The sequence below is a fragment of the Panulirus ornatus genome, chromosome 66 (assembly GCF_036320965.1).
Source record: "Panulirus ornatus isolate Po-2019 chromosome 66, ASM3632096v1, whole genome shotgun sequence".
Classification (NCBI taxonomy): Eukaryota; Metazoa; Arthropoda; class Malacostraca; order Decapoda; family Palinuridae; genus Panulirus; species Panulirus ornatus.
Genome location: NC_092289.1, coordinates 402,844 through 428,326, shown reverse-complemented (window position 1 = coordinate 428,326; position 25,483 = coordinate 402,844). Strand labels below are relative to the sequence as shown.

At 41.3% G+C, this 25,483-nt stretch overlaps 1 protein-coding gene across 6 annotated transcripts in view; it reads right to left on the bottom strand.

The window, feature by feature from the left end:
- The window catches only part of LOC139746861 (uncharacterized), a 526,669-nt gene that overhangs the window by 281,919 nt on the left and 219,267 nt on the right, over positions 1 to 25,483 (bottom strand). For all 6 annotated transcript variants that reach the window (XM_071658484.1, XM_071658485.1, XM_071658486.1 and 3 more), the window contains one exon: positions 16,530 to 16,628. In XM_071658484.1, the coding sequence (XP_071514585.1) occupies positions 16,530 to 16,628 (99 nt within the window). The remainder of the gene's footprint in view (positions 1 to 16,529; positions 16,629 to 25,483) is intronic.

The following is a 25,483-nucleotide window of genomic DNA, read 5'->3' as shown; positions in this document are numbered from 1 at the left end:
GTCCGTCAACCCTAATGAACTTAATAACATTAATTTTATTCACAGATTACACTCAACTTTCCCGTCTCACACAACGCAGCGCATTTATAAAACTTCACTTTTTGATAGAGAAATTGTCATAACAAATGTTGATCAAATGTTGGAATCATGGCAACTGTGTCCAAGTCAGCCAACTGTAGGAGGAGGAGAAGGCCACGTGGCTGGTTCCTGGGGTCGGGTTTCACCACCATTACCACACTGCTCACCACCTTCAGCCATGGGGTTCATCTGCATTAATGTACGCACATACTCGATCAAATTTTGAAAAATTATTTTCCTTTATGATGTTAAGGTTTTCCTTCCTATCATGAGGGTATATGTTATGTTGTTCAAGGGGGAGTGTGGTTACGTGCGTGCTCTGAATAAGTCTATTTCTAAGACTAATTCTGGCGATTATCTTCTGATCTGTTACAGTGAAACAAAAAAATTCCAAGCACAAGTGTTCAACCCAGGAAGACGGCGGAATAATACCGGGTATGACGGCACATTCTTCAATCAGATCTTTGACAAACGTCACATCATCATGCCCACTGGTCGTACCCTCGTGCCCACCCCCCACCTTTCTCATGCAAAACGAACACAAGTAGCGAGTGTACATAAGATGTAGGTAAAGCTCTCTTGTATGATTAACGAACACAAGTAGCGAGTGTACATAAGATGTAGGTAAAGCTCTCTCGTATGATTAACGAACACAAGTAGCGAGTGTACATAAGATGTAGGTAAAGCTCTCTCGTATGATTAACGAACACAAGTAGCGAGTGTACATAAGATGTAGGTAAAGCTCTCTCGTATGATTAATTTGGCAGGACTGAAGACAGATACAGAGAACCAGAATATAATATACCAACTGTCACTGGGTGGGAAGGGTGAATGAATTAAGAAACAGGTGAAGGGATTAAGGGACACGTCACCCTCGAGAACCTCAGCTCAAGTTACAAACACAGGTTGACCCATGTTCTGGGGAACAGATTTATGATTTTCGCATTTCTAAAGTTATTCAGTTTATACAAACCAATATCATGACTATTATTACTATCTCTACTATATATGATGAAATGATTCAACAATATTTCAGTCCATTACTGAGTTATTGTATGTGATTACAACACTGCACCAGTCAATGTGACGGGTCATTGAGGTAGACAAATAATGCATTAGATTCTTGACCATACCTAACACTGTTTCTATGATGTTTAACGCTGATATCAAGAACTTTACAAGTTTGACCGATGTAAAACTGATCCCACTCCTCATAGGGGATATTTTGCACCCTTCTGTTAAGTTACAGAAGTTCTGATAAGACTTTCCCTAACTGTATTATTATCGCTGAAAACTACATCAATATCAAAAGTTTTTCATAAAAAAAGGAACATTAAGCAGGTTCTTATAATAGGGTAATACTAACAAGTTTTTGTCCATATTTGGTTAAGTTGTACACTATCAAGAGTTTGTAGCAAGATTATAAACTGAATCAAGATGTTTGGGATATTGTAATTTATAACCAACGTCACAGATGTAGAGTTCATCATCAATGAGAAGTGCTCTAAGAAAAATTGATGAAAACACAGAACGTTTCACTTTACTGTGATGATTAGAGTAACAGTCAATATATGTACAAACAATTGTGGGTTAACCGTATATGCTAAACTTTGTTTTAATCCCGGTGAATATTACAGTCTCAGAATTCCAATGTATTATCTGTCTCAGTTTCAAGGGTGAACTTTGGTAAGTCTACCAAACAATTCAAATTTGTCAGAAATAGATTTCCATCTTTATCAATAGGCCACAAATATAGAATATTATCAACAAACCTGTACCATTTTATATCAGAGGTGTCATAAAGTATCTTACTTTCAAAAAGATCCATATATAAAATACATAAGAGGGCTGAGAGAGGATTTCCCATGCTCATAACAAATGGTGTGTGAAGGAACAATCAATAGATTGAAAATTACATACTTTTCTTCATTACTGGTCCGTTACTGGTCCGTGACTAGAGCTGTCAGCATAAAAATGAGCATGCCTGACACCTTCGTACACACGGGTGGATCGCTTGAGGGAGATGCCTGTGCTGTGAACAGACTTCACCACGGCTGGTAGACAGCCTGACCAGGTTTTATAATGCAGACCACTCTCCTCACGTTGACTGTTCATGAGCATTATGATTCTGACGCTCCTTACGTAGAACATATTTCAGGGTCACCAGTAATTCACAGACAACGCTAATCTCCTATTTGAGGCAAGACTGAAGGTCGTATCACACATACACACTTTTTAATTCACTAAGCTTTTGAAGAGTTTAAACACGGATGATTATCTCGCTACTGTCATGCATAATTTGCCGACAGTCTAAGGAGTGCTAGTTAGCCAGTCAATTACGAAGTACACCTTGATGATAAAACGTCTACCTCTTGGGTGGACCACGAGGATTACCATCGTCTGTTTCCTCGTATGTCTGAATCAGATGGCTGGATATGTGTGGGCCCCACTGGACGGGTAGACAGAACAGGCGAAGAATATACGCTACATAGGAGTGGAAGGTTTGTCTTCTGGAGGTGTGGTTGCTTTGCATAGAGAAAAATGAGCTGTGTAAGTGAAATGCAAATCTGAAGAATGTATAAGGGAAGACTGCCACTATAAGGGAGGACGAGACGGTGTCACGGTGTTTGAACGCCTGAGTGAGTGGGGCTGAGCTTGGCTATGAGAGACGTCCCCACATTGTGAGTAATTACGAGACTTTCGTACGCTCTGCGATATGAAGTAAGCCCCGCACTACTATGTGAGGGGGTAATGCAAGGGTCACACTGCAGAAGGGAAAGGGTGGAGGTCAAACAACCTGAGGTGGCCAGGTGGAATGCAACTGCAGAGAAGATACATTCATGAGCAATACGTAATTGCTGATGCAAACCAGTCATACTCCTCCACTCTTTTCAGGATAATACAGAAATCCAACACAGCTTCACCAACATATCAACCTATGCTTATTCTGACGGCTGGATTTGTGCCATACGTCAGCAATGTAAATATTTCCAGCTGTCGTTAATAAGGAAGGCAAAATAAAAGCCAAATAGAAATGGGAAAAGTCGATCAACGCTGTTACACAAAAAATATAAGGAATACAAACCATTCTAACAGGGAGTTCGGCTGCTAAAGAGAAACCTCCGAGGCATTCAGCAACCCCAGAGATCGGAAAGTTAATGACGTCAAAGTGAATGATGATCAAGATATTGCGCGCGAAATCAGGACAAGAATGGAAGCCTGTGTTCAAAATCACATATCTAAAATAAGAAAAGAAAAAAACGAAAACAGAACCAAAGAAATTTCTAGCTTGGCTGACTATACTGATAACGATCATAGAACAGTTTGCACACAGACAAGCGTCTCTCAGAGAGAACAGACATGCTACAGCCACATATAGCATCCTAAATGGAAGAACATAGACCTGAGAGAGTTAGATATTCACGAAACGAAACAGTATGTTAATTCCTTCTAAACTTCTACACCGCTATGTTTAACACAGAATACTGAGAGACATGGAACCCATATAACAATGATAACAAAATCAGGAATGCCAGATACTGACCTAAAAGTTGCCAATCTTATTTTTCTTTCCTCTTAGAGACAAGAAAATTATTTGAAAAAATAATCATGTGGTACGGTGAAGACAACTTCCCCAGCTACGATCAGTATAGCTTTCGGAGGAGCAGAAACATCAGAAATTACAGGTAGATTACTCATCCTCTATATCCAGCAGATATCCTCTGCGGAGGTAGTGATGACTGATGACTGGTAACACAATAACAAGAATAGTATGGGAGGACGGTGACTTAATGGAAAGATACAGCGGATATAAATTAGTGCCTCATTTACGTACGTACTCATCGACCAGCCTGTATAACACTCTAGGTCAGGGGTTCCCAATGTGTGGTGGACGCACCACTAATGGTACGTGGTATCCACCTATGTGGTACGTGGTGCTGATATGTGCAGCTCCTTCACTCGTTAGTAAAAAGGAAAACTGAAAAATTTACGAGCTCAATGTTGCACAATACACTTTACTCAATTTCCTTTGTCTAGTAATCATCAACGTAAAATTTAACATTTAACGTATTTCACTGTACCTTAATGAGATTTCAGGTGCAATGGTGTACACAGAGTGGAGAAAAAATAGATTAGTGGAGCATAATTCAAAGAGGCTGGAAACCACTTCTCTAAGCGATGTAAAAGTCTTCATCTATTCAGAATATAACGACAACATTATCGAAAGTTTCATGATGTCTCTCGAGGATATAAAGGTGCAAGATGAGGGCACGAAAGAATGTCGATGTAGTGGTGAACCACTGCAACAGACTCCCATTTCGGTGGAGTTGGGTAGACTTGCATGATGATCTGAGGCGGAAACCCTGCCGTTGATCCTGGTACCAAGTATCCAGTATAGACAGTATGTTTTATGTCTTCCAGCAATAAAAGCAAGTAAATAATGCCAAACTGTATGGCCAATCGTAAGCAAATAAAGTTGACTTTCATGCCCAACAAGTGACCAGATCTACGGGTTGGCCTTGTTCATCACAACAACAGAGCAACAAGTATGTAGGACATAACTCAACCCGACAGGTATGACCTTATCGTGCCGAGGTTACACGGGTGCGCGACCCTGATGCTCCAGGTTCGGTCACAACGCACTGGTCACTCCCACCCATCTAGGTAACTGGGACTTGGTCTGGCACGGGTTGGTCATGCTATACAAGGTCTCTGCGAAGGGCGTCAAAATCTAATGAAGATACATTTTATCTTTACATTCAGACACGATGCTTGTGGAGCTTCAACAGTCTTACTTAAAGATTCTTATAGGTAGACGCTCACATATTTCCCATGAATCATTTCACTATAAAAGCCTTGGAACAACTTCTTGGTGATGACTGTGATCTATCTAAATACTTGTGGCAAAAATAGGTGTCAAAAAAGAGTACTTAAAACAGGAAACGCTGCGGAGGAGGCTCTAGTGAGGTGTGTGGCTCGATGCATAGCAACAAAACGGACCGTCGGATCTCCGCGTCCGAGAAATTGTTTGTCAACCTTTATGAGATCACTTGATGTTCCTACGTTCCCACCTCAAGGTATTATTTTCTTAGGCAGATGTTTTATATACGAATCGACAAACGTCCGTAGGAATTGACTAATCGTACATACATTGACTGGTTTTTATTGATTCGCCAGAGAGAGACGACAATCATAAAACTGTTTCTCAAAACGGGACACTTAGCTCAAATCATGGCGTGTGTTACTGCTTCATGTTTCTACATGTGTTTCGTCAGCCTGTGGTCACAGCACGTGGTAAACATCCCTACATCTATCACACATTATATAACCACAGTTTGAAATCTAGAACCCATCAGTTTTTTCTCAGTTCCACCACTCTTGCCCACTGACGTTGTGGGTCATGGTCCGTCAGCTGTGGCAGTCCTAGTAGCCGGGCGGGCCCTGGCCGGGGGCGACAGAGAACAGCTGTGTGGGTCGCTTCACCTCGCTACGCCGCCCCTCACAGGTTCGGTCACCTTGACAACACCTGTTCCCGAAAAGGATATTTCATGAAGAATTACGTGTGTTACATTAACACATTGTATTAAATCTGATCACAATTAAGTAAATTCTACGTCGACGTGTGACATATAATGAACTCTAGGTTATAGGGATATAAGCACAGCTGTGGACGAGCTTCTGTTACACCTACATCGTGAAAATAAAATGGAGTCATAACATGGCTATCATCATTAGCTTTCCTTAAGACATGTAACCAATTACTTCACCTACAGCCTGACACCTTCCTCACCTCCTTCAGCTCTGAACACTTCAATGCAGTGTTAATACCATCAAGAATTTCAGGAAGAATATACTGCCTTGTCCAAGGCTTTGATGCTGTATTTTGATTGTGACTTTTACCGTAAACAGACAACGAATTTACTTATAACTCCTACCTATCCAGTAGGAGGTGGCCTCAGAAAAAAAGATACAGAATAGACAAAATCTCCGGAAACTGGGCACAGTGAATTATATAACGTTAGATATTTTTTCATATAGAAATGAAGAGTTATTCACACAAGTATTACCTAATGCTTTCCTCAGTGTATGAGTCTGACGAGGATCAGCAGCGTTACGGGTCGTTACGAGTGATATCACTGGCTGGGAGGCCAGCATGGGGTACCGCTGCTACAACTAAGGTTAACGAAAGTAAAACCAGACCCGCACGTACCGTGTCATCCCCAAGATCTCTTTTGTTACGAATTATTGCCACCACTTTTTTCTTGTCCTTCTGTACATCTTTTTACTGATAACTTCGACAGATTATACAAGTTGCTGAATATGACTAGAAATTCCTTGAATTAAAAAAAAAGAAGTCAGCTAAACGACGGAAAGAATAAATCTATTGGTCTTATGATTATCATCCTCACACACACACACACACACACACACACACACACACACACACCGGCCTCAAGACTAATCATATAAGGAAACCTGCTGTATGAGAGGGTCGTCTGGCAGTGTAGGAGGTTCTGGGTCACACAATCTGGTCATTTATATTCCGTACTCATCTGACGTTCATACGGGAAGGTTGTGTGTTCATCTGACGTTCATACGGGAAGGTTGTGTGTTCATCTGACGTTCATACGGGAAGGTTGTGCGTTCATCTGACGTTCATACGGGAAGGTTGTGTGTTCATCTGACGTTCATACGGGAAGGTTGAGTGATCATCTGACGTTCATAGGGGAAGGTTGGGGAAACTGATATACGTCATGACGGAGTTGGGTGGAGGAGGCTGATGGGAGTAGCAGGAGTGGGTCGCCAGCCAAGGTAGCTGGCCTTAGGTGAGACACAAGAAATAAGGAACATCATCATCTTACATGAGAACATTATCAACGAGGATTTGATATCATTGTTTGCGAAAATTCCTTTGAACGAACATGTACCTTAGATAACAACATCTTGATGTGGTGAATCATATTACATAAACTTACCATATACTTCAGTCATTTTTGCAAGATATTGATCCTCTTGTATATTCTAATAGGTTACATTTTGTGGTAAAGAATGAAAAACGGTTTGGAGAATGTTTGGTTGGAGGTGAGTCAGTCCGGAGCTGCACCGCGTACTCAGTAAGAAGAGTCAATTCATTGTAAATGTTGTTGCTATGAGGGCAAGCTAGCTAGTGCTTCCTGAGGTATTTACGTCTACGTTCACACGGTAGCGCCAGGAAACAGACGAAGAATGGCCCTTCCACTCACACACACACACATATATATATATATATATATATATATATATATATATATATATACGAATAAAGTGTATATGAACGTGCACCTTCATAGAACATACAAAGCTCCAACAGCCAGGATCGAACCTGGGACCCCTTGTGCAAGAGGCAGGCATGCTAACCGCTAGGCTAAGGGACTGTATAATAGAAAACAACTATTCGAAATACTAAGTACTCGAATACCCTTCGTCTCACAATGGTGAGCAACGGGGTCTATCGGTTGTTTCCGAATAGAACACATAGCCAGCTGAAAGCGTTTTACCGAACCTGACTGTACAACGCGGAGTTATATGAATACGAATAAAGTGTATATGAACGCGCACCTTCATAGAACATACAAAGCTCCAACAGCCAGGATCCGCGTTGTACAGTCAGGTTCGGTAAAACGCTTTCAGCTGGCTATGTGTTCTGTTCGGAAACAACCGATAGACCCCGTTGCTCACCATTGTGAGACGAAGGGTATTCGAGTACTTAGTATTTCGAATAGTTGTTTCCTATTATACAGTCCCTTAGCCTAGCGGTTAGCATGCCTGCCTCTTGCACAAGGGGTCCCAGGTTCGATCCTGGCTGTTGGAGCTTTGTATGTTCTATGAAGGTGCGCGCTCTTATACACTTTATTCGTATTCATATAACTCCGCGTTGTACAGTCAGGTTCGGTAAAACGCTTTCAGCTGGCTATGTGTTCTATTCGGAAACAACCGATAGACCCCGTTGCTCACCATTGTGAGACGAAGGGTATTCGAGTACTTAGTATTTCGAATAGTTGTTTTCTATTATACAGTCCCTTAGCCTAGCGGTTAGCATGCCTGCCTCTTGCACAAGGGGTCCCAGGTTCGATCCTGGCTGTTGGAGCTTTGTATGATATATATATATATATATATATATATATATATATATATTCTTCTTTCAAACTATTCGCCATTTCCCGCGTTAGCGAGGTAGCGTTAAGAACAGAGGACTGGGCCTTTAAGGGAATATCCTCATCTGGCCCGCTTCTCTGTTCCTTCTTTTGGAAAAAAAAGAAATGATGATATATATATATATATATATATATATATATATATATATATATATATATATATATATATATGGGAGCGGGGGGCTCGAAATCCTCCCCTCTCATTTTTTTTTAAATTTTCCAAAAGAAGGAACAGAGAAGGGGGCCATATGAGGATATTCCCTCAAAGGCCCAGTCCTCTGTTCTTAACGCTACCTCGCTAAAGCGGGAAATGGCGAATAGTATGAAAAAAAAAACACATATATATATATATATATATATATATATATATATATATATATATATATATATATATATATATATATATATATATTCTTTCTTTCAAACTATTCGTCATTTCCCGCGTCAGCAAGGTAGCGTTAAGAACAGAGGACTGGGCCTCCGAGGGAATATCCTCACCTATACACAAACATACACAGACTTATACATATATACACATGTACATATTCATACTTGTTTGCCTTCATCCATTCCTGACGCTACCCCGCCTCACAGGGAAACAGCATCACAACCCCTTGCTTCAGCGAGGTAGCGTCAGGAAAACAGACAAAAAAAGGCCACATTCGTTCACACTCAGTCTCTAGCTGTCATGTGTAATGCACCGAAACCATAGTTCCCTATCCACATCGAGGCCCCACAGACCTTTCCATGGTTTATGTCAGACGTTTCACATGCCCTACTTCAGTCCATTGACAACATGTCGACCCCGGTATACCACATGGTTCCAATTCACCCCTTTCGCCTCGATCGCTAAAAATCTTTTTCACTCCATCCCTCCACCTCCAACTTGGTCTCCCACTTCTCCATTTCAGCATACCCTTTTCTGCTCTCTCAACCACACTCTTTTTTTTCCACACATTTCTCTTACCCTTTCATTACTTACGTGATCAAACCACCTCATACAACGTATTGTCCTCAAACATTTCATTTCCAACACATCCACCCTCCTCCGCACATCCCTATCTATAACCCATGCCTCACAACCATATAATATTGTTGGAACCACTACTTGTTATCACCTCCCCATTTGCGCCCTTCACTGAAGTTCCCATTTGCTCCCTTGTCTTATATATATATATATATATATATATATATATATATATATATATATATATATATATATATATATAATGTGTGTGTGTGTGTGTGTGTGTGTTTCCAGACTCGGCATGCAAGAGGTTGCTCCGCGAGTGAAAAGTCATCTTTAAGGAGACTTTAACATTGGAAGAGAAATCTCGTCAAAGAATTGTTGTTGGAGTGCATAGTACAACTATGATTAGAATATTATACTACATAAGAAACTTTATATTCATAATCAAATAAGAGAAAGAACATTTTGTAACGTAAGAAACTAACGTTTCTTGTAAAGAATGGAAGAAAAAAATGTTGTCGGAAATGATTCATCGACAGCATTGGGGTATCGATAATATAAACACTGAAGCACATTTCCTCTCCACACAAAAGGAAGGTTCATGGCCTGGAAAGTCTTTCTTCCACTCAGCCTTGACCCTCGCCTCCAGCAAGAGCCATACAAGGAAGACCTCAACTCCCAGTTTTTTCACTGGCCGGTAGGAATGTGGTCGTAACGTAGTGTTCCCTATGTTCTTCTATCAGTATGTATTATGTCTACACACTCTTTTCTTGTCCGTCAGTATGACTTAAGCAACTTTTTGAGATTGTTCGCAATTCCAGTCAGTGGATTCCACTCAGAATCTTGGTGGATAAACACATAAAAGGCATCATCTATCATACCTATTTTTTCTATGTGTTTATGTGCTCTGGAACTACGGTGGGGGCATAAAGTGATGAGATGGTAGCCAGGGTCAGGTTTTGCTTTCATGTTCGTGTCTAGAACACTACTGAAAAAAAATAAAAACTTTTTATAGCGAGATTACTCACCTATACACAATACACCACTCCAATGAACACATATAATGTGTTTATGCACATTGCGATAAGATAGTGGATCTCTACAGGTTCAGTTTGCCATAAACCGCAGTTAAGATAAAGGCAACAAACATAAGCCTGAATAGCTTTTTCCTGTAACAGGTTGAGTAAGGGATCTTTACTGTAGCTGGGTGATAAAGGTCCCTATCCTGAAGCCGAGTGATTTGGGGCCCTCTCCTGGAACTTAGTGACTGAACTTTGTTTTAAACTGTAGAACGAACACATGAACGACCTCACCTTCCTCCAGGTGATGACAGCTCGCTCTCCTATCATGCAGCACCTGCTCTCCCCGCATGGCTGCATGTCACCCTCCTATATCAATGTATTGAGACCGTTGCACGCTCAAGCCTTGCTTCCGGCTGCTCTCTGATATATAACTTTTATCTATATTATCACAATACAGGTAAGGTTTTCTATGTATTCTCATACATATCTATATCATCACAATACAGGTAAGGTTTTCTATGTATTCTCATACATATCTATATCATCACAATACAGGTAAGGTTTTCTATGTATTCTCATACATATCTATATTATCACAATACAGCTAAGGTTTTCTATGTATTCTCATACATATCTATATCATCACAATACAGGTAAGATTTCTATGTATTCTCATACATATCTATATTATCACAACACAGGTAAGGTTTTCTATGAATTCTCATACAAATAAAACACTTAACGATGACTGATCTGTATTTGTTGTTGTCCAGATTCAGAATGAAAACTGATTATATCAGCATCCAAGATGTCTGAATGAGGACTTCCTTTTTCCTTTTTTGGCAAGAAATCTACAGCATATCATTTAGGAAAGATTTCATTTCGGACAAAACTGTCATTTTCTTGACTAAATTTCTGGAAGCCATTTTCAAAGAGAAAGTTGAGCACAGTGACGAAAGTTCCTGTTGCAGCATTAGACTTGTGGTGTAGCAGACTACAGTGAGGCAGTGGAGCAGGCCCTAATATCGCTGGTTCCTAAGGATTCAAATGTTCATACTGTGTTGATGTTTGCATTCGCATGTATATCTAAGTTGGATTGTGCCACCATGGCATCGCTTATAGCCGGGCAGCTGAATGTACATCCACAGAAGAGATCTTCCCTTAGCAGTGGGTCGCCTGTACAAATCTGTGAACATTATCCATCATTCGTGATACCAGACATATTCCAGCGTAACGTGACATAACAGCATTGAGGATGACCAAGAACAGTCTGGTATAAGATGGTTTAAACACACCACAGTCCCTGCGAGGCAACGTGACCGACCTACAGGTGATGAGCGTGGAGCACATACCGTCTTACTTACATGACCCCACCCTCCTCGGCCAGTCTTGGTACCCATATGCTGAGGCACTTCAGATCATTATTCATATCACCATCGTTAAAAAGGAACGCTCATATTCTTAACCAGCTTCATCTTTCCTTAAGGCAGCGACACAATGGGGTGTGTGTGTGTGTGTGTGTGTGTGTGTGTGTGTGTGTGTGTGTGTGTGTGTGTGTCTGTGTGTGTGTGTGTGTGTGTGTGTGTGTGTGTGTGTGTGTGTGTGTGTGTGTGGGTATGCGTGTGAGTGTTGGAGGAGGAATATTGGCGAACGAAGGAGCTATTGAGAAGAGGCAATGATCATGAAGGTAAACGGATGACAGAAAGGAAATACAGAGGGAATGTTTAATACTATATGATATTTCACATTATGAAGGGAGGAGGTGTTTCTTCCTGCCTTAACAACTGAATCACAAATCTAAAAAGCAGGAGACTCTTTGACGTAAAATTAAAATCAGAATCACATCCAAACAACAAGAAACTTGTCTATAAGCAGCAGAGACAATACCTAATTCATGCGTTTATTATGCCCATAAAATTCAGTATACACTGTATATCATTTTCTATACTGATACTTTACGAGTGACACTGAGAGGTGAAACTTCCGTCCTGACACGCAGCGTGAGACGCCCATCCTGTGTCTTACCTTTCTCTGGATGCAACGACCTCGTTCAAGCTTTCCCTTTCTCTCACGTTCGTATGTAATTTCACTTGCATTATGTCTGTTTACTGTAATATAATCTTTTTTACAATGTCTAATGATGACGGTGGTCGCAATGTTTGATTCTTTTTAATGGGTCAACAATATTAGACACCTATAATATACCATCCTCTATCAATCCCTCGTTCTTAATAGCATCATTCGTTAACTACCTACATTATTTCTTCTTCATCAACTTTTGTTAACATCCATGCCATTCACACATCATACATCCAACATTTTCCTACCCTATATATGACTGGTAACTTTTCGAGTTCTTCCTCTCTCTACATGTATCTTGTCTGTATCCACATGGCTCTCAACCTTTCTCATTCTCCACATGTGCTTATGCATCGAGGTTATTAATATAGCCCTCCACTTTTTTCCCTGCTTATTTCACTATCTATCCAGCTCTATGTGTGTCATGGTGTCTTGCTATCCATACGACTCTTCCCTTCATTCTCTAAATTTCATCAATTTCCATCTCATGTATTTATGAGCTTTCTCATTCTCTTCCCCTTCTATGGTTATCAAAGTCGGCAAGTGACTTTCCTGGGGAGAATCTTCATCATAAACATTAACATCTGTTTTCTAATTCCGTTTCGACCGATCGTATTATCCTAAAAACTTGCCGTTTCCCCTTGTTGTTCTATGCCTGTTTTCGTGACTCTTACTTAAGTATAATTCGTGAGCTCTAGATCTTGTACTACCCTTAAGGTGACCCTTATCACCTGATGATAGTCCGCATGCCTCTGCATCCTACGGCTGGCAGCGGTCTGGTAGTGAAATGCCTCTGACGACCTTTTCAGAATATTCAGAAATCTTAACGACAATTTTTTTTCTAAACTACATCTTTAGTGGTCTTCATTTCCGTTAAATCAATGTAGGCGTGGAGCGTATGGACTAACGGCTGTGTGCTGACCTACCAAGAGGTCATGACCCTACCATCTGTTCGTGGCCCTCCCAACCTAACGTGAGATAAGAGAAAATCACCCATTCTTTCTCCTATACAAACACTTTATACAGATTCATGCAAAACAAAGTTACAGAGGAAGCATAACCCGCGTGTTGTAGCAAGACGCTCTCTTTCTCATACTAACCACACAGTCCTCACTCACATGAGCACTTCAGTTTCTCATGATAAGACTTCGGTAGCTGCTAGAACCTGCACAGGCCATGAGTCAGATGGTCTAATAGAATGTATGTGCAACGGGAGTGAATGTGCTGATGTGTCTATGTATGCTGTGTGTATAAGTACATTGTGTGTATATGTATGCTATGTGTACACGTATGTGTTCATACACAAACATACCTACAGCCTTTCCTATATCTTACTTCCTCAAGCGCTTGCATCCCCTTGTGACCTCTGACATTATGACGTCGCCGAATTCTCACCGCTCTCCCTTCACCACTTACCTCTAACCCGCACCACACTGCGTTACTTACTCGTACCTTACGACGTACCGCTGACTCATAACTCACCATGCGCCACTGATTCATACATCACCACGTACCACTGACTCATACATCACCAAGTACCATTGACTCATAACTCGCCATGTACCACTGACTCATACCTCTACGTGCCACTGACTAGTACCTTACCATGCACCACTGACTCGTACTTTACTATGTATCACTGATTCGTACCTCAACGTGTGCCACTGAATTATGTCACTATGTGCCACTGACTCTTACTTCATGTACCACTGATTCGAACCTCACCATACACCACTGATTCTTACCTACCAAGTACCACTGACTCGTGCCTCACCAAGTACCACTGATTCATACCTCACTATGTATGTACCACTGACTTCCACATCACTATGTATGTACCAGTGACTCATACCTCATTCTATGTTCCACTGTCTTGCACCTCACTATGTATGCACCACTAACTCGCATCTCATAATGTACCATTGTTTATGTTAGCTGAGACAGCACGGGCACCTAAGGCCCTTATCAAGGCCATCACATTAACGATATACACACAAATGACGTGAGGGGAGGGGGTGAGGAATGCAATGTATTTAGGGAAACAGTGATGGCATGTGCAGAAGATGCATGTAGCATGAGAAAGGTGGGAGGTGGGCAGATTAAAAAGGGTAGAGAGTAGTGGGATGAAGAAGTCAAGTTGTTAGTGAAAGACAAAAGAAAGGCGTTGGAACGATACTTGCAAGGAAGGAGTGCAAACGACTGGGAGATATACAAAAGAAAGCGGCAGGAGGTCAACAGGAAGGTGCAAGAGTTGAAAAAGAGGGCAAATGAGAGTTGGGGTGAGAAAATATCATTAAACTTTAGGGAGAATAAGAAAAATGTTTTAGAAATAGGTACATAACGTTCACAAGGCAAGAGAACAAATGGGATCATCGGGGAAGAGTACAAGGTGGGAAGTAATAACAGGTAGTGTTAAAGAGAGGAGGAGATGGAATGAGTATTTTGAGGGTTTGTTGAATGTGTTTGATGACAGAGTGGTAGATGCAGGGTATCTTTGTCCGGGTGGTGTGCGAAGTGAAAGAGTCAGGAACAGTGGTTTAGTGAAGGGAGAAGAGGTGATGAAAGCCTTGGGAAAGATGAAATCCGGCAAGGCGGCGAAAGTGGATGGTATTACAGTTTAATTCATTAAGAAAGGGGGTGACTGTGCTGTTGATTGGTTGGTAAGGATATTCAATGTATGTATGGATCATGGTGAAGTGCCTGAGGATTGGCGGAATCCATGTATGGTGCCATTGTACAAAGACAAAGGGGTTTAAGATGAGTGTTCAAACTACAGCAGTATAAGATTGCTCAGTATGCCTGGAAAATTATACGGAATGGTACTGATTGAGAGGATGAAGGCATGAACAAAGCTTCAGACTGGGGAGGAGCAGTGTGGTTTCAGAAGTGGTAAAGGATGTGTAGATCAGGTGTTCACTTTGAAGAATATATGTGATAAATACTTAGAAAAACTGATGGATTTTTACTTAGCATTTATGGATCTAGAGAAGGCATATGACAGGGTTGATGGTGATGCTTTGTGGAAGGTATGAAGAACACATAGTGTAAAAGGTTAGCTGCTAAAGCAGTGAGAAGTTTTATCAAGGGTGTATGGTACGTGTACGAGAAGGAAAAGAGGAAGGTGATTGGTTCCCAGTGAAGGCTGTCTACGGGGAGTGGACTTGGCAGCGAATAAATCCATGGAAGTGAAAGTGAGTCATGGGGTGGGGAAGGGGGCAAAGGTTCTGGGAGCGATGAAGAATGTGTGGAAAGAAAGAACGTTATCTTGGATGGCAAAAATGGGCATGTTTGAAGGGATAGTAGTTCCAACAATATTTTATGGTTGCGAGGCATGGGCTACAGATAGGGTTGTACGGACGAGGGTGGGTCTGTTGGAAATGAAATGTTTGAGGAAAATATGTGGTGTAGGGTGGTTTGATCGAGTAAGTAATGAAAGGGTAATAGAGATGTGTGGTAATGAAGAGAGTGTGGTTGAGAAAGCACAAGAGGGTGTATTGAAATGGTTTGGACATATGAAGAGAATGAGTGAGGAAAGGTTGACAAAGAGGATATATGTGTCTGAGGTGGAGGGAACAAAGAGAAGGAAAGATCTTAGTGGTCTGGATGTAGAGAGAAAGCTGTGTTTACAATGCATTACACTTAGCAGCTACAAAATGCGCGTGAGCGGATGTGGCCTTTTTTTCGTCAAAGCAATTACAAGAAAGGAACTAAATCTGTGATGCTGGGGTACATGAATAAGGCACCAAAAATACTTTTCCAGCAAACCAATGGCGCGCTTCTGTAAACCAATACATATGAATACTCCTTCATCTGCCTTATGTATCTCCACATACATTTTCTGTACAACCTTCTCCTTCCAATTACCCATTTAAAAAACATATCAGTCTGTTTGTTCGTGCCTGTGTATTTCTGTCAGTCTATTGTTTGTCGAAGGCAAATCCATGTGTGATGGTCGTTTCCTGTTTGTTTCAATGAGTTCTGTAATGAGGTAGCATTTCTCTTAGTATGATAACTGTAAACATCAGTTCCATTAAGAATACTACAACTAGTACTCACAGCATAACCCCCATTATAATGCTACGTTCCATCGTATCACCAGAATTACCATAACCTGAACACCTGGTGCAGCCACTCGCACCACCACAACACCCCACGAACACAAGATAAAAGAGACCAGGCACTGACCCGTATGTCGAGGGTGGAGACCGCGTCATCAAAGTCCTGGTCTGGACACCACATGAGGTAGTCACGGCTCTCAGCCGCTAGTTGCAGGGCTGACATGTTCTGAGGAAAAGAAAAAGCTGTTGTAACGATGAACTTTTAAAACACATATAAAGAAGTGTCAAAGCTTTATATAACTGTTCTTTACACACACACACACACACACACACACACTCACACCACAAACACACACATACACACACACACACACACACACACACACACACACACATACACTCATACCACACACACACACAACACACACACACACACACACACTCACTCACACCACACACACACACACACACACACACACACAAAGAGGATATATGTGTCAAAGGTGGAGGGAACAAGGAGAAGTAGGAAACCAAACTGGAGGTGGAAGGATGGAGTGAAAAATATTTTGAGCAATCGGGGCCTGAATACACTGGAGGGTGAGAGGCGTGCACGGAATAGAGGGAATTGGAACGATGTGGTATACCGTGGTCGACGTGCTGTCAATGGACTGTACCAGGGTATTCAAAGCATCTGGGGTAAACCATGGAATGGTCTTTAGGGCCTAGATGTGGATAGGTAGCTGTGGTTTCGGTGCATTACATTAGAGAGTGAGTGTGAACGAAAGTGACCATTTTTGTCTGTTTTCCTGGCGCTAGCTCGCTGAGGCGGATATATATATAGCTTTGATACTTAAACTCCAGTCGTCATAAATGGTGACGCTAATACACTTTTTTTCTTTTTTACTGTGCTACACTGTGAACATTATATATATATATATATATTTTCTTTTTTCTTTTAAACTATTCGCCATTTCCCGCGTTAGCGAGGTAGCATTAAGAACAGAGGACTGGGCCTTTGAGGGAATACCCTCACCTGGCCCAATTCTCTGTTCCTTCTTTTGGAAAAAAAAAAAAAAAAAAAAAAAAAAAAAAAAACGAGAGGGGAGGATTTCCAGCCCCCCGCTCCCTCCCCTTTTAGTCGCCTTCTACGACACGCAGGGAATACGTGGGAAGTATTCTTAATCCCCTATCCCCAGGGATATATATATATATATATACATATATATATATATATATATATATATATATATATATATATATATATATATATATATATATATATATATTATCCCTGGGGATAGGGGAGAAAGAATACTTCCCACGTATTCCCTGCGTGTCGTAGAAGGCGACTAAAAGGGGAGGGAGCGGGTGGCTGGAAATCTTCCCCTTTCTTGTTTTTTTTTTTTAATTTTCCAAAAGAAGGAACAGAGAAGGGAGTCAGGTGAGGATATTCCCTCTAAGGCCCAGTTCTCTGTTCTTAACGCTACCTCGCTAACGCGGGAAATGGCACATAGTATGAAAAAAAAAAATATATATATATATATATATATATATATATATATATATATATATATATATATATATATATATATATATATTTATATATATATATATACAGCGCTGGTGGCTAATTCATGTGAGAAACTGCAGAAGCTGGTGACTGAGTTTGGTAAAGTGTGTGAAAGAAGAAAGTTAAGAGTAAATGTGAATAAGAGCAAGGTTATTAGGTACAGTAGGGTTGAGGGTCAAGTCAATTGGGAGGTAAGTTTGAATGGAGAAAAACTGGAGGAAGTAAAGTGTTTTAGATATCTGGGAGTGGATCTGGCAGCGGATGGAACCATGGAAGCGGAAGTGGATCATAGGGTGGGGGAGGGGGCGAAAATCCTGGGAGCATTGAAGAATATGTGGAAGTCGAGAACATTATCTCGGAAAGCAAAAATGCGTATGTTTGAAGGAATAGTGGTTCCAACAATGTTGTATGGTTGCGAGGCGTGGGCTATGGATAGTGTTGTGCACAGGAGGGTGGATGGGCTGGAAATGAGATGTTTGAGGACAATGTGTGGTGTGAGGTGGTTTGATCGAGTAAGTAATGTAAGGGTAAGAGAGTTGTGTGGAAATAAAAAGAGCGTGGTTGAGAGAGCAGAAGAGGGTGTTTTGAAATGGTTTGGGCACATGGAGAGAATGAGTGAGGAAAGATTGACCAAGAGGATATATGTGTTGGAGGTGGAGGGAACGAGAAGTGGGAGACCAAATTGGAGGTGGAAAGATGGAGTGAAAAAGATTTTGAGTGATCGGGGCCTGAACATGCAGGAGGGTGAAAGGCGGGCAAGGAATAGAGTGAATTGGATCGATGTGGTATACCGGGGTTGACGTGCTGTCAGTGGATTGAATCAGGGCATGTGAAGCGTCTGGGGTAAACCATGGAAAGTTGTGTGGGGCCTGGATGTGGAAAGGGAGCTGTGGTTTCGGGCATTATTGCATGACAGCTGGAGACTGAGTGTGAACGAATGGGGCCTTTGTTATCTTTTCCTAGCGCTACCTCGCACACATGAGGGGGAGGGGGATGGTATTCCATGTGTGGCGAGGTGGCGATGGGAATGAATAAAGGCAGGCAGTGTGAATTGTGTGCATGGGTATATATGTATGTGTCTGTGTGTGTATATACATGTGTACATTGAGATGTATGGGTGTGTAGGTTTGCATGTGTGGACGTGTGTGTATATACATGTTTATGGGGGTGGGTTGGGCCATTTCTTTCTTCTGTCTCCTTGCGCTACCTCGCAAATGCGGGAGACAGCGACAAAGCAAAATAAATAAATATATATATACACACATAAGTGTACAGAAGAGAGAGAAAGAGAGAGAGGGAGAGGCAGGGACGGAGGGAGGGCAACAGCTGGAGGACGTGACGAGGGTGTTAACAATGGTGTTTGGTCTACCTCACCTCCCTTCCCCACCACCACCACCACCACCAGTCAGACGCTCTCGTCCAAGTTGCTCCACCGCCGTTATGTGTAGGAAGGGAATAAAACACTTGTGTATGCAGTTGGTGTATGAACATTCAGGCATTCATGAATAGTATACATTTCTTATATCTATACATATGTACCAACCTGTACGTATATTACCGAGTATAAACACGTATTCATATATTCGTGCATGTGTTCGTCTTCGTGGGTGTACATTTCGCTGTGTCACGAACGTCGTCTCCTAACGGGAATTTTTAGCCACATATTTCATGTGGCTACTACTGTGCTCGGAGAAAATTTCTAAAGTTTAGTTTACACTAGTATAACCAAGTTTTACGACCTTAATGAGCTATGAATATCGATCACGAACACTTATGATACATTACAAGGAAATGAAGAATCCTGTATTTCCATACTTCCTCTATCAAATCTTACTTACATGTCCGGGAAAATTTTGAGCCTGAAGGCACATTTAAGAACATCAGTATGTGGTATTTGATTTTTCCAACAGATTTGAAGGTTCCAGGCGGAGACCTCGGGAGTTATATTCAAAACTCCATAAGAGTGTTTTTAAGGTTCTGTGTGTTGTGCACCCTACACCGTTTCCTCAGAATTATACAAGAATCTATCTATCTTATCTTATTCTGTTTACTTTCATTCATATGTACCCTCTCCTTCCCGGACAACGCCCCCCCCCCCCTCTCCCCCTCTTTTTTTTTCATATTTCTTACAAATTTTAAAAATATTTAAAATTTTCCCCACCCCAAACAACCTTTTTTGCTTCGCTCTACAACCAATATATTTTCCACAAACTTTCTGAAATGTTTTGTGTCTGGCAAGTATGTAGTAATCACCATCGCTACGAAATCTGTAACATCAAAGAAGCTATGGGAAAACTCAGCCGTGTGGAAACGTGATACAAATCTTGAACTGCTCAATATTATTGTTACGACTGTGTAGGTGTTGCGTACAAGATGAAAATACAACTAGCAATTAGCTGTTGGACAACCCAGAAGCAGATCGTGTAATGATTTACGTTACATCTTTCGCATACCTTAAGACGGCTGAAGGTTAGTCTGCTTCCACAGACAAGCTGTTAAGGCCACAAACTTTAAGATTTCCTCACGTGTCATACAAAACGTTTACGACTTTTAACAGCGGGATCGAAATTCTGCTTTTCGGAATCCCATGAGTGAATTATATCTATCCTCTCTGTGCTACAGGTTCTAGTGGCATTAATCCTTTCCAAATTTTTGGTAGAGCTGGTATCTGCTCTAAAAGATCTTTCCACTTTTTCTAATTTGGGAGTACTGCCTTGTATAACCTACTCTACATATTAACGGTGCTATGAAGATACGTTACCATATGAGGTGCCTTTAACGTCTTGAGGGTTCGTAGAATCCGGTCGATCATCTTTTTTCATAATACAATGATTGCTCTGTTGTTCTCGCTGGAAGTAATGATCATAACTACCCTAGATATTCCACTTTTTTCTAAGCAATATAATCTGGCGGCAAGTGTTCTTCATCTCCTATACCAAGAGCAGCTCGATTTATCAACAAACCCTTTTATACTTCCAATTTCAATTCAGTTTTCTTTGTACCACTATTGTTGTTTCTTACACATATTTTCTGCAAATGTTACCTCCATATCTGATCTCGAGACTTAGCCTATTTTGAGCCTCCTCTCTGGCTAGGTTACGCAGCCCCGACAGACTACCAAGTCTTGGTGAGCGCTGGCAACTCAAGGCATGGCGGGTTCAATATCTGCTTCTTTCCCTTCACAGCTAAACTATGGAATTCTTTATAATTTTAATTCTTTCCAGACTCTTTTAAAGATGTTTTCCTTCATCACTCTGATTCATTTTCCTTGCAAGTCACTGTGGTCTTCCAATACGACTCCTTTAGATTCGCTAGAATCATCCTCTCGTCTGAGATTCATATATGATACTGAGCTCAGGAAGTATATTACGGGAACACTCTTTGATAACCGTGAAAATGATCTACTAAACAAATATACAATGAAAAAAAAAATTCTATCGACAGCGCTACTCCTAAAGTACCACCTATTGTCTGCCGACCTCCCCCCCTCCTCCCCCCCCTCACAACCTGTCATTTGTAAGATTAAAAATTGTTGTACTTTGTTTCCCAACTACCTTTAGCTATAGGTAGCCATCAAGTAACATGAGTGAATAATATAAACCTTAGCAATCAATGGATCACACTATATTGCTTGGTTTGTTTACACATCTGAAGCTGTAGAACTGCTTACAAAAATCATTGAGGCAGATCATCAGCAGAGCAGTGTACTGAATCTTGCCACACACTCTGAACAGCTAATGCTGAACGATTGCTCAAGCCAGTCATGGTCTTAGCTTTCGTCCCTGCCAAGCTTGGTAACTATATACATAATGATGTCCTCTCTAACGTCTTCTCTCTCACAGGAGAATATGTAGTATGAAGCAAGCGGAAGTGAGCGGGTGGGTGAGATGCTGACAATGGATCTGTTGGTAGTACGGAGATGGTGGGCTTGTAGGTGGGTTGAGGTGGTGGATTTCTGGATGGAATGATGGTGGATGTCTTTGGATGGGTTGCTGCTGCTTGTGGGGTTCATAATCAAGATGAGAACAAGTGGCTGAGATGATGATGGCTATGTAAGTGGAAGGACAATGGATGGTGGAATGTTAGTCAGTGGGTGAAACGGCGATTGTCGGTAGGATGATGATGAGGCTAGCATGATGGTGGGGCGCTCGTGGTGCTGGGAGGTTGGTGTTACATTTGTGGGACGGATGATGGTTATCGATCCCTGAGTAAGACGACGGTGGTGTATTCGTGGGTAATGTAATGGGCAAGTGACTGAGACGCTTAGTATGTGGGCTGGACGGCGATGATGTGTCTTGGTGGGAAGGATTCTTTAAGAAGGAAGATAATTGTAAGGTTTGTGGTGGAGTTATTTGGTGGCATGGTTGGGTTGGTCTCTGATTGCTATGCTGACTGTGGGGGATCCCTTTGTGGATGAGGTAATTGTATGATAGATCTGTTGGTCGCTGGATGAAGCTGATTCTCTGGGAAGGGAGGGTTATGGTGCAGGAAATGTCAGAGGTGAGAGAGACGAGGATAGTGAGGCCGAATACTGACCTCGATCACGCACATATCGTCATGACACGGGACAGATCCTCCTCGCTCCTGAGACGCACGTACGACCAGCCTGGGTGGAGTCTGAACCCTACCCAGTGTCTCCACGAACTCTCACTCTGTTACTTTCCAGCTCATTTTTTGAAGTTAGCTGAGAGAGCACGGGCAGCTGAGGGCCTAATCAAGGCCAGTCCATTAACGCTCTCTCTCTCTCTCTCTCTCTCTCTCTCTCTCTCTCTCTCTCTCTCTCTCTCTCTCTATATATATATATATATATATATATATATATATATATATATATATACACCCTAACCTGAGCCAGTTACCCATTTTTTCGACCAACCTCTAGGGGTGGATGAACAGCTGGGTTGACTGAGGACCGACTGCCGCATCCAGGATCTAAATCTATGCGATCGACCCTGGGCGGCCTATGAATGCGTCACAGACAGGAACGCTAAGTGCTACATTTAATCGCCAAACGAAAAGTAAATAAGTCATATACATATAAAAGAAGAATCATGTTATCACTCTATCCAGATGATGACACCAGAGGGGTATCCTTGATAGCTTCAGCTGACTCCTCACTTGATAAAGGCAATTTGCACCAGTCAGATCTGCATGAAGATGACTCACATGACAACTTGCTGCTTACGGGACTCGTGTCTAGAACCAGAAACACTCAAACAGATGGCGTGACTTGACCCATTCTTCATCCTCAAGAAAATTGAGAAAGGAATATAAAGCTATCCAAAAGTCAAACTACCTTTGGGTCCTAATGAAGAGAAAGAAGGAAGGAGAGAGAGAGAGAGAGAGAGAGAGAGAGAGAGAGAGAGAGAGAGAGAGAGAGAGAGAGAGAGAGAGAGAGAGAGCATCATGTTCAAAAGTCGCATAAAAGAGAACAAAACTTGCAAACAACCCTCGAAGCGTAAACAATTAATCTTCATATAAAGAAGTTCGAGTTTCAGTTTTCGTGATGATAACTTTAATAAACTCCAAAAGGAAACAGATGGAAGACTTCACTCACTTAATAATTAATAAGATTCTTACATAGAAAGAAGTCAGACTACAGAAGTTAAAAAGATTCTTGTAGAAATATTACGCTAACAAGAACCTCGATTGTACGCTTTCACTTCATTCTAATGTCTCCATCGGGATTTGTGATCATTTCAAAACTTTTCGAGATGCTTTAAATTTTCTGAAGATAGTTTCAAATTTTTTTTCAACACTTGAAACTTTGCGATATAGTTGTGGGACTTTTCGACATGCTTTTATAACTCTTCGTATTATTTTCATTATTCTACGAGATGGTTTTTAGTACTTTCATAACTTTTCAAGGTAATTCCGAAATACTTTCTCAACTTTTCGAGGTACCATGTAAGGTTCTCGACAGACTTCCAAACTTCCGTGACACATTTAGAACGTTTTAAGCAACTTTCAGATCTGGAGGTTTCTCAGAATTTTTCGATAAACTTTCAAAACTTTTCTGATGTGTTATGAAACGCTCAAAAAACCTTAGGATCAAGAATACATAACGGTTGCCTTTACGCTGTATAGGTTAAGCAAAAAAAAAAGACAACCATAGAAAAGTCAGACGACACACTCGCTGATGTGCGTCCAGAGACACATCACGTTAGCCAGGAGCAAACTGAAACAAATTTTCTGAAGTCAAGATCCGTCTCTTTCTGTCTTTTTGTTAATCACATTTATAACAAGGAAAATATGTAATTGAGATTGTTGAATCTGTTGAAGAATAGATGATATATGTGGCTGGGAGTGGATTACGTTATATGTGGCTGGGAGTGGATTAGGTTATATGTGGCTGGAAGTGGATAAGGTTAGGTTAGGTTAGCAACTCTGATAATGAAGGAGAATCAGAAACTGTATAAATCTTATTCTAAGATTCATGATTCTATACTTATCTCTCTTGTGGGGAGCAAAAGGCAGTCAAGCACGTCTCTCTCTTTTTCCAACAGGTACATTTACATGTCATTTCAAATTACATCGCTTTACCATGATCAGCAACTTACGCGATATCTTACAAAAAAGAACTAGACAGTGACCTACCATGAGTTCATTACAGAGTCATGGTAAACAGTTTTCTGGTTCATTCTTTATATTCCATATGATCTATTGTTCATGGCAAACAAGCTGTCCGATCAACCCAAGTGTAGCCATTTTGGAACATTTACAGTTGTATGTCATTCCTTTATTTCAGAACTACACGAGGCGAGGCTTATTGGACATGTCCCTTCATCCAATGTTCACAAGCATGTCTTGTTAATCTTCTTGATTCAGGTTTGCACGCGGATTATACAGGGGTTAAATCGAAATATTCTAAACAATCTCTGTGTTTCATTCTGAAATTGTAATGATGATAAGCTAAAGATTCTTCAACGAGCAAGAATCTGTTCCTTACTTTTAAAAGCTATAGAGATAAATCTTGGTATAATAACAGTCCTGTCTTAGTTATTCAAATGTCCTTTACCCCTCACACACACACACACACACACACACACACACACACACACACACGAAGCCTCACGAGTGTTGATCTCCCTCCCCTAGTGCACATATAAGTAATCACAAACTAAGCTGGAGGGAACACGTCAGCAACTGCATCTCATCTTTCAACTGTCGTCTCTACATTGTCACTGGACATAAGATCCCCGGACTCCTTGCTCTACTTGAACATAAGAACGTTCACACCACTTTTATTTTTCTCAGGCTCACCCATGCCTCACCCATTTGGTCTTCTAACTTATTCACCTCAAAGCAGTGGCAACTAGAAAAACGACACAGGGCCTCCGCCACTAATAGACCAACTGCCAAGTAGGTGTATGCACACGACCCTCCCGGCTTGCTTCAGACCATCGTCTGGACTTCATCCATGACCTGGGAGGAAGATATTGAACCATCCTAGCAAAAGTTGACCCCTGCCTCCTGTGATCTCTCGTCACAGAGCTTCAGTTCGACAACGT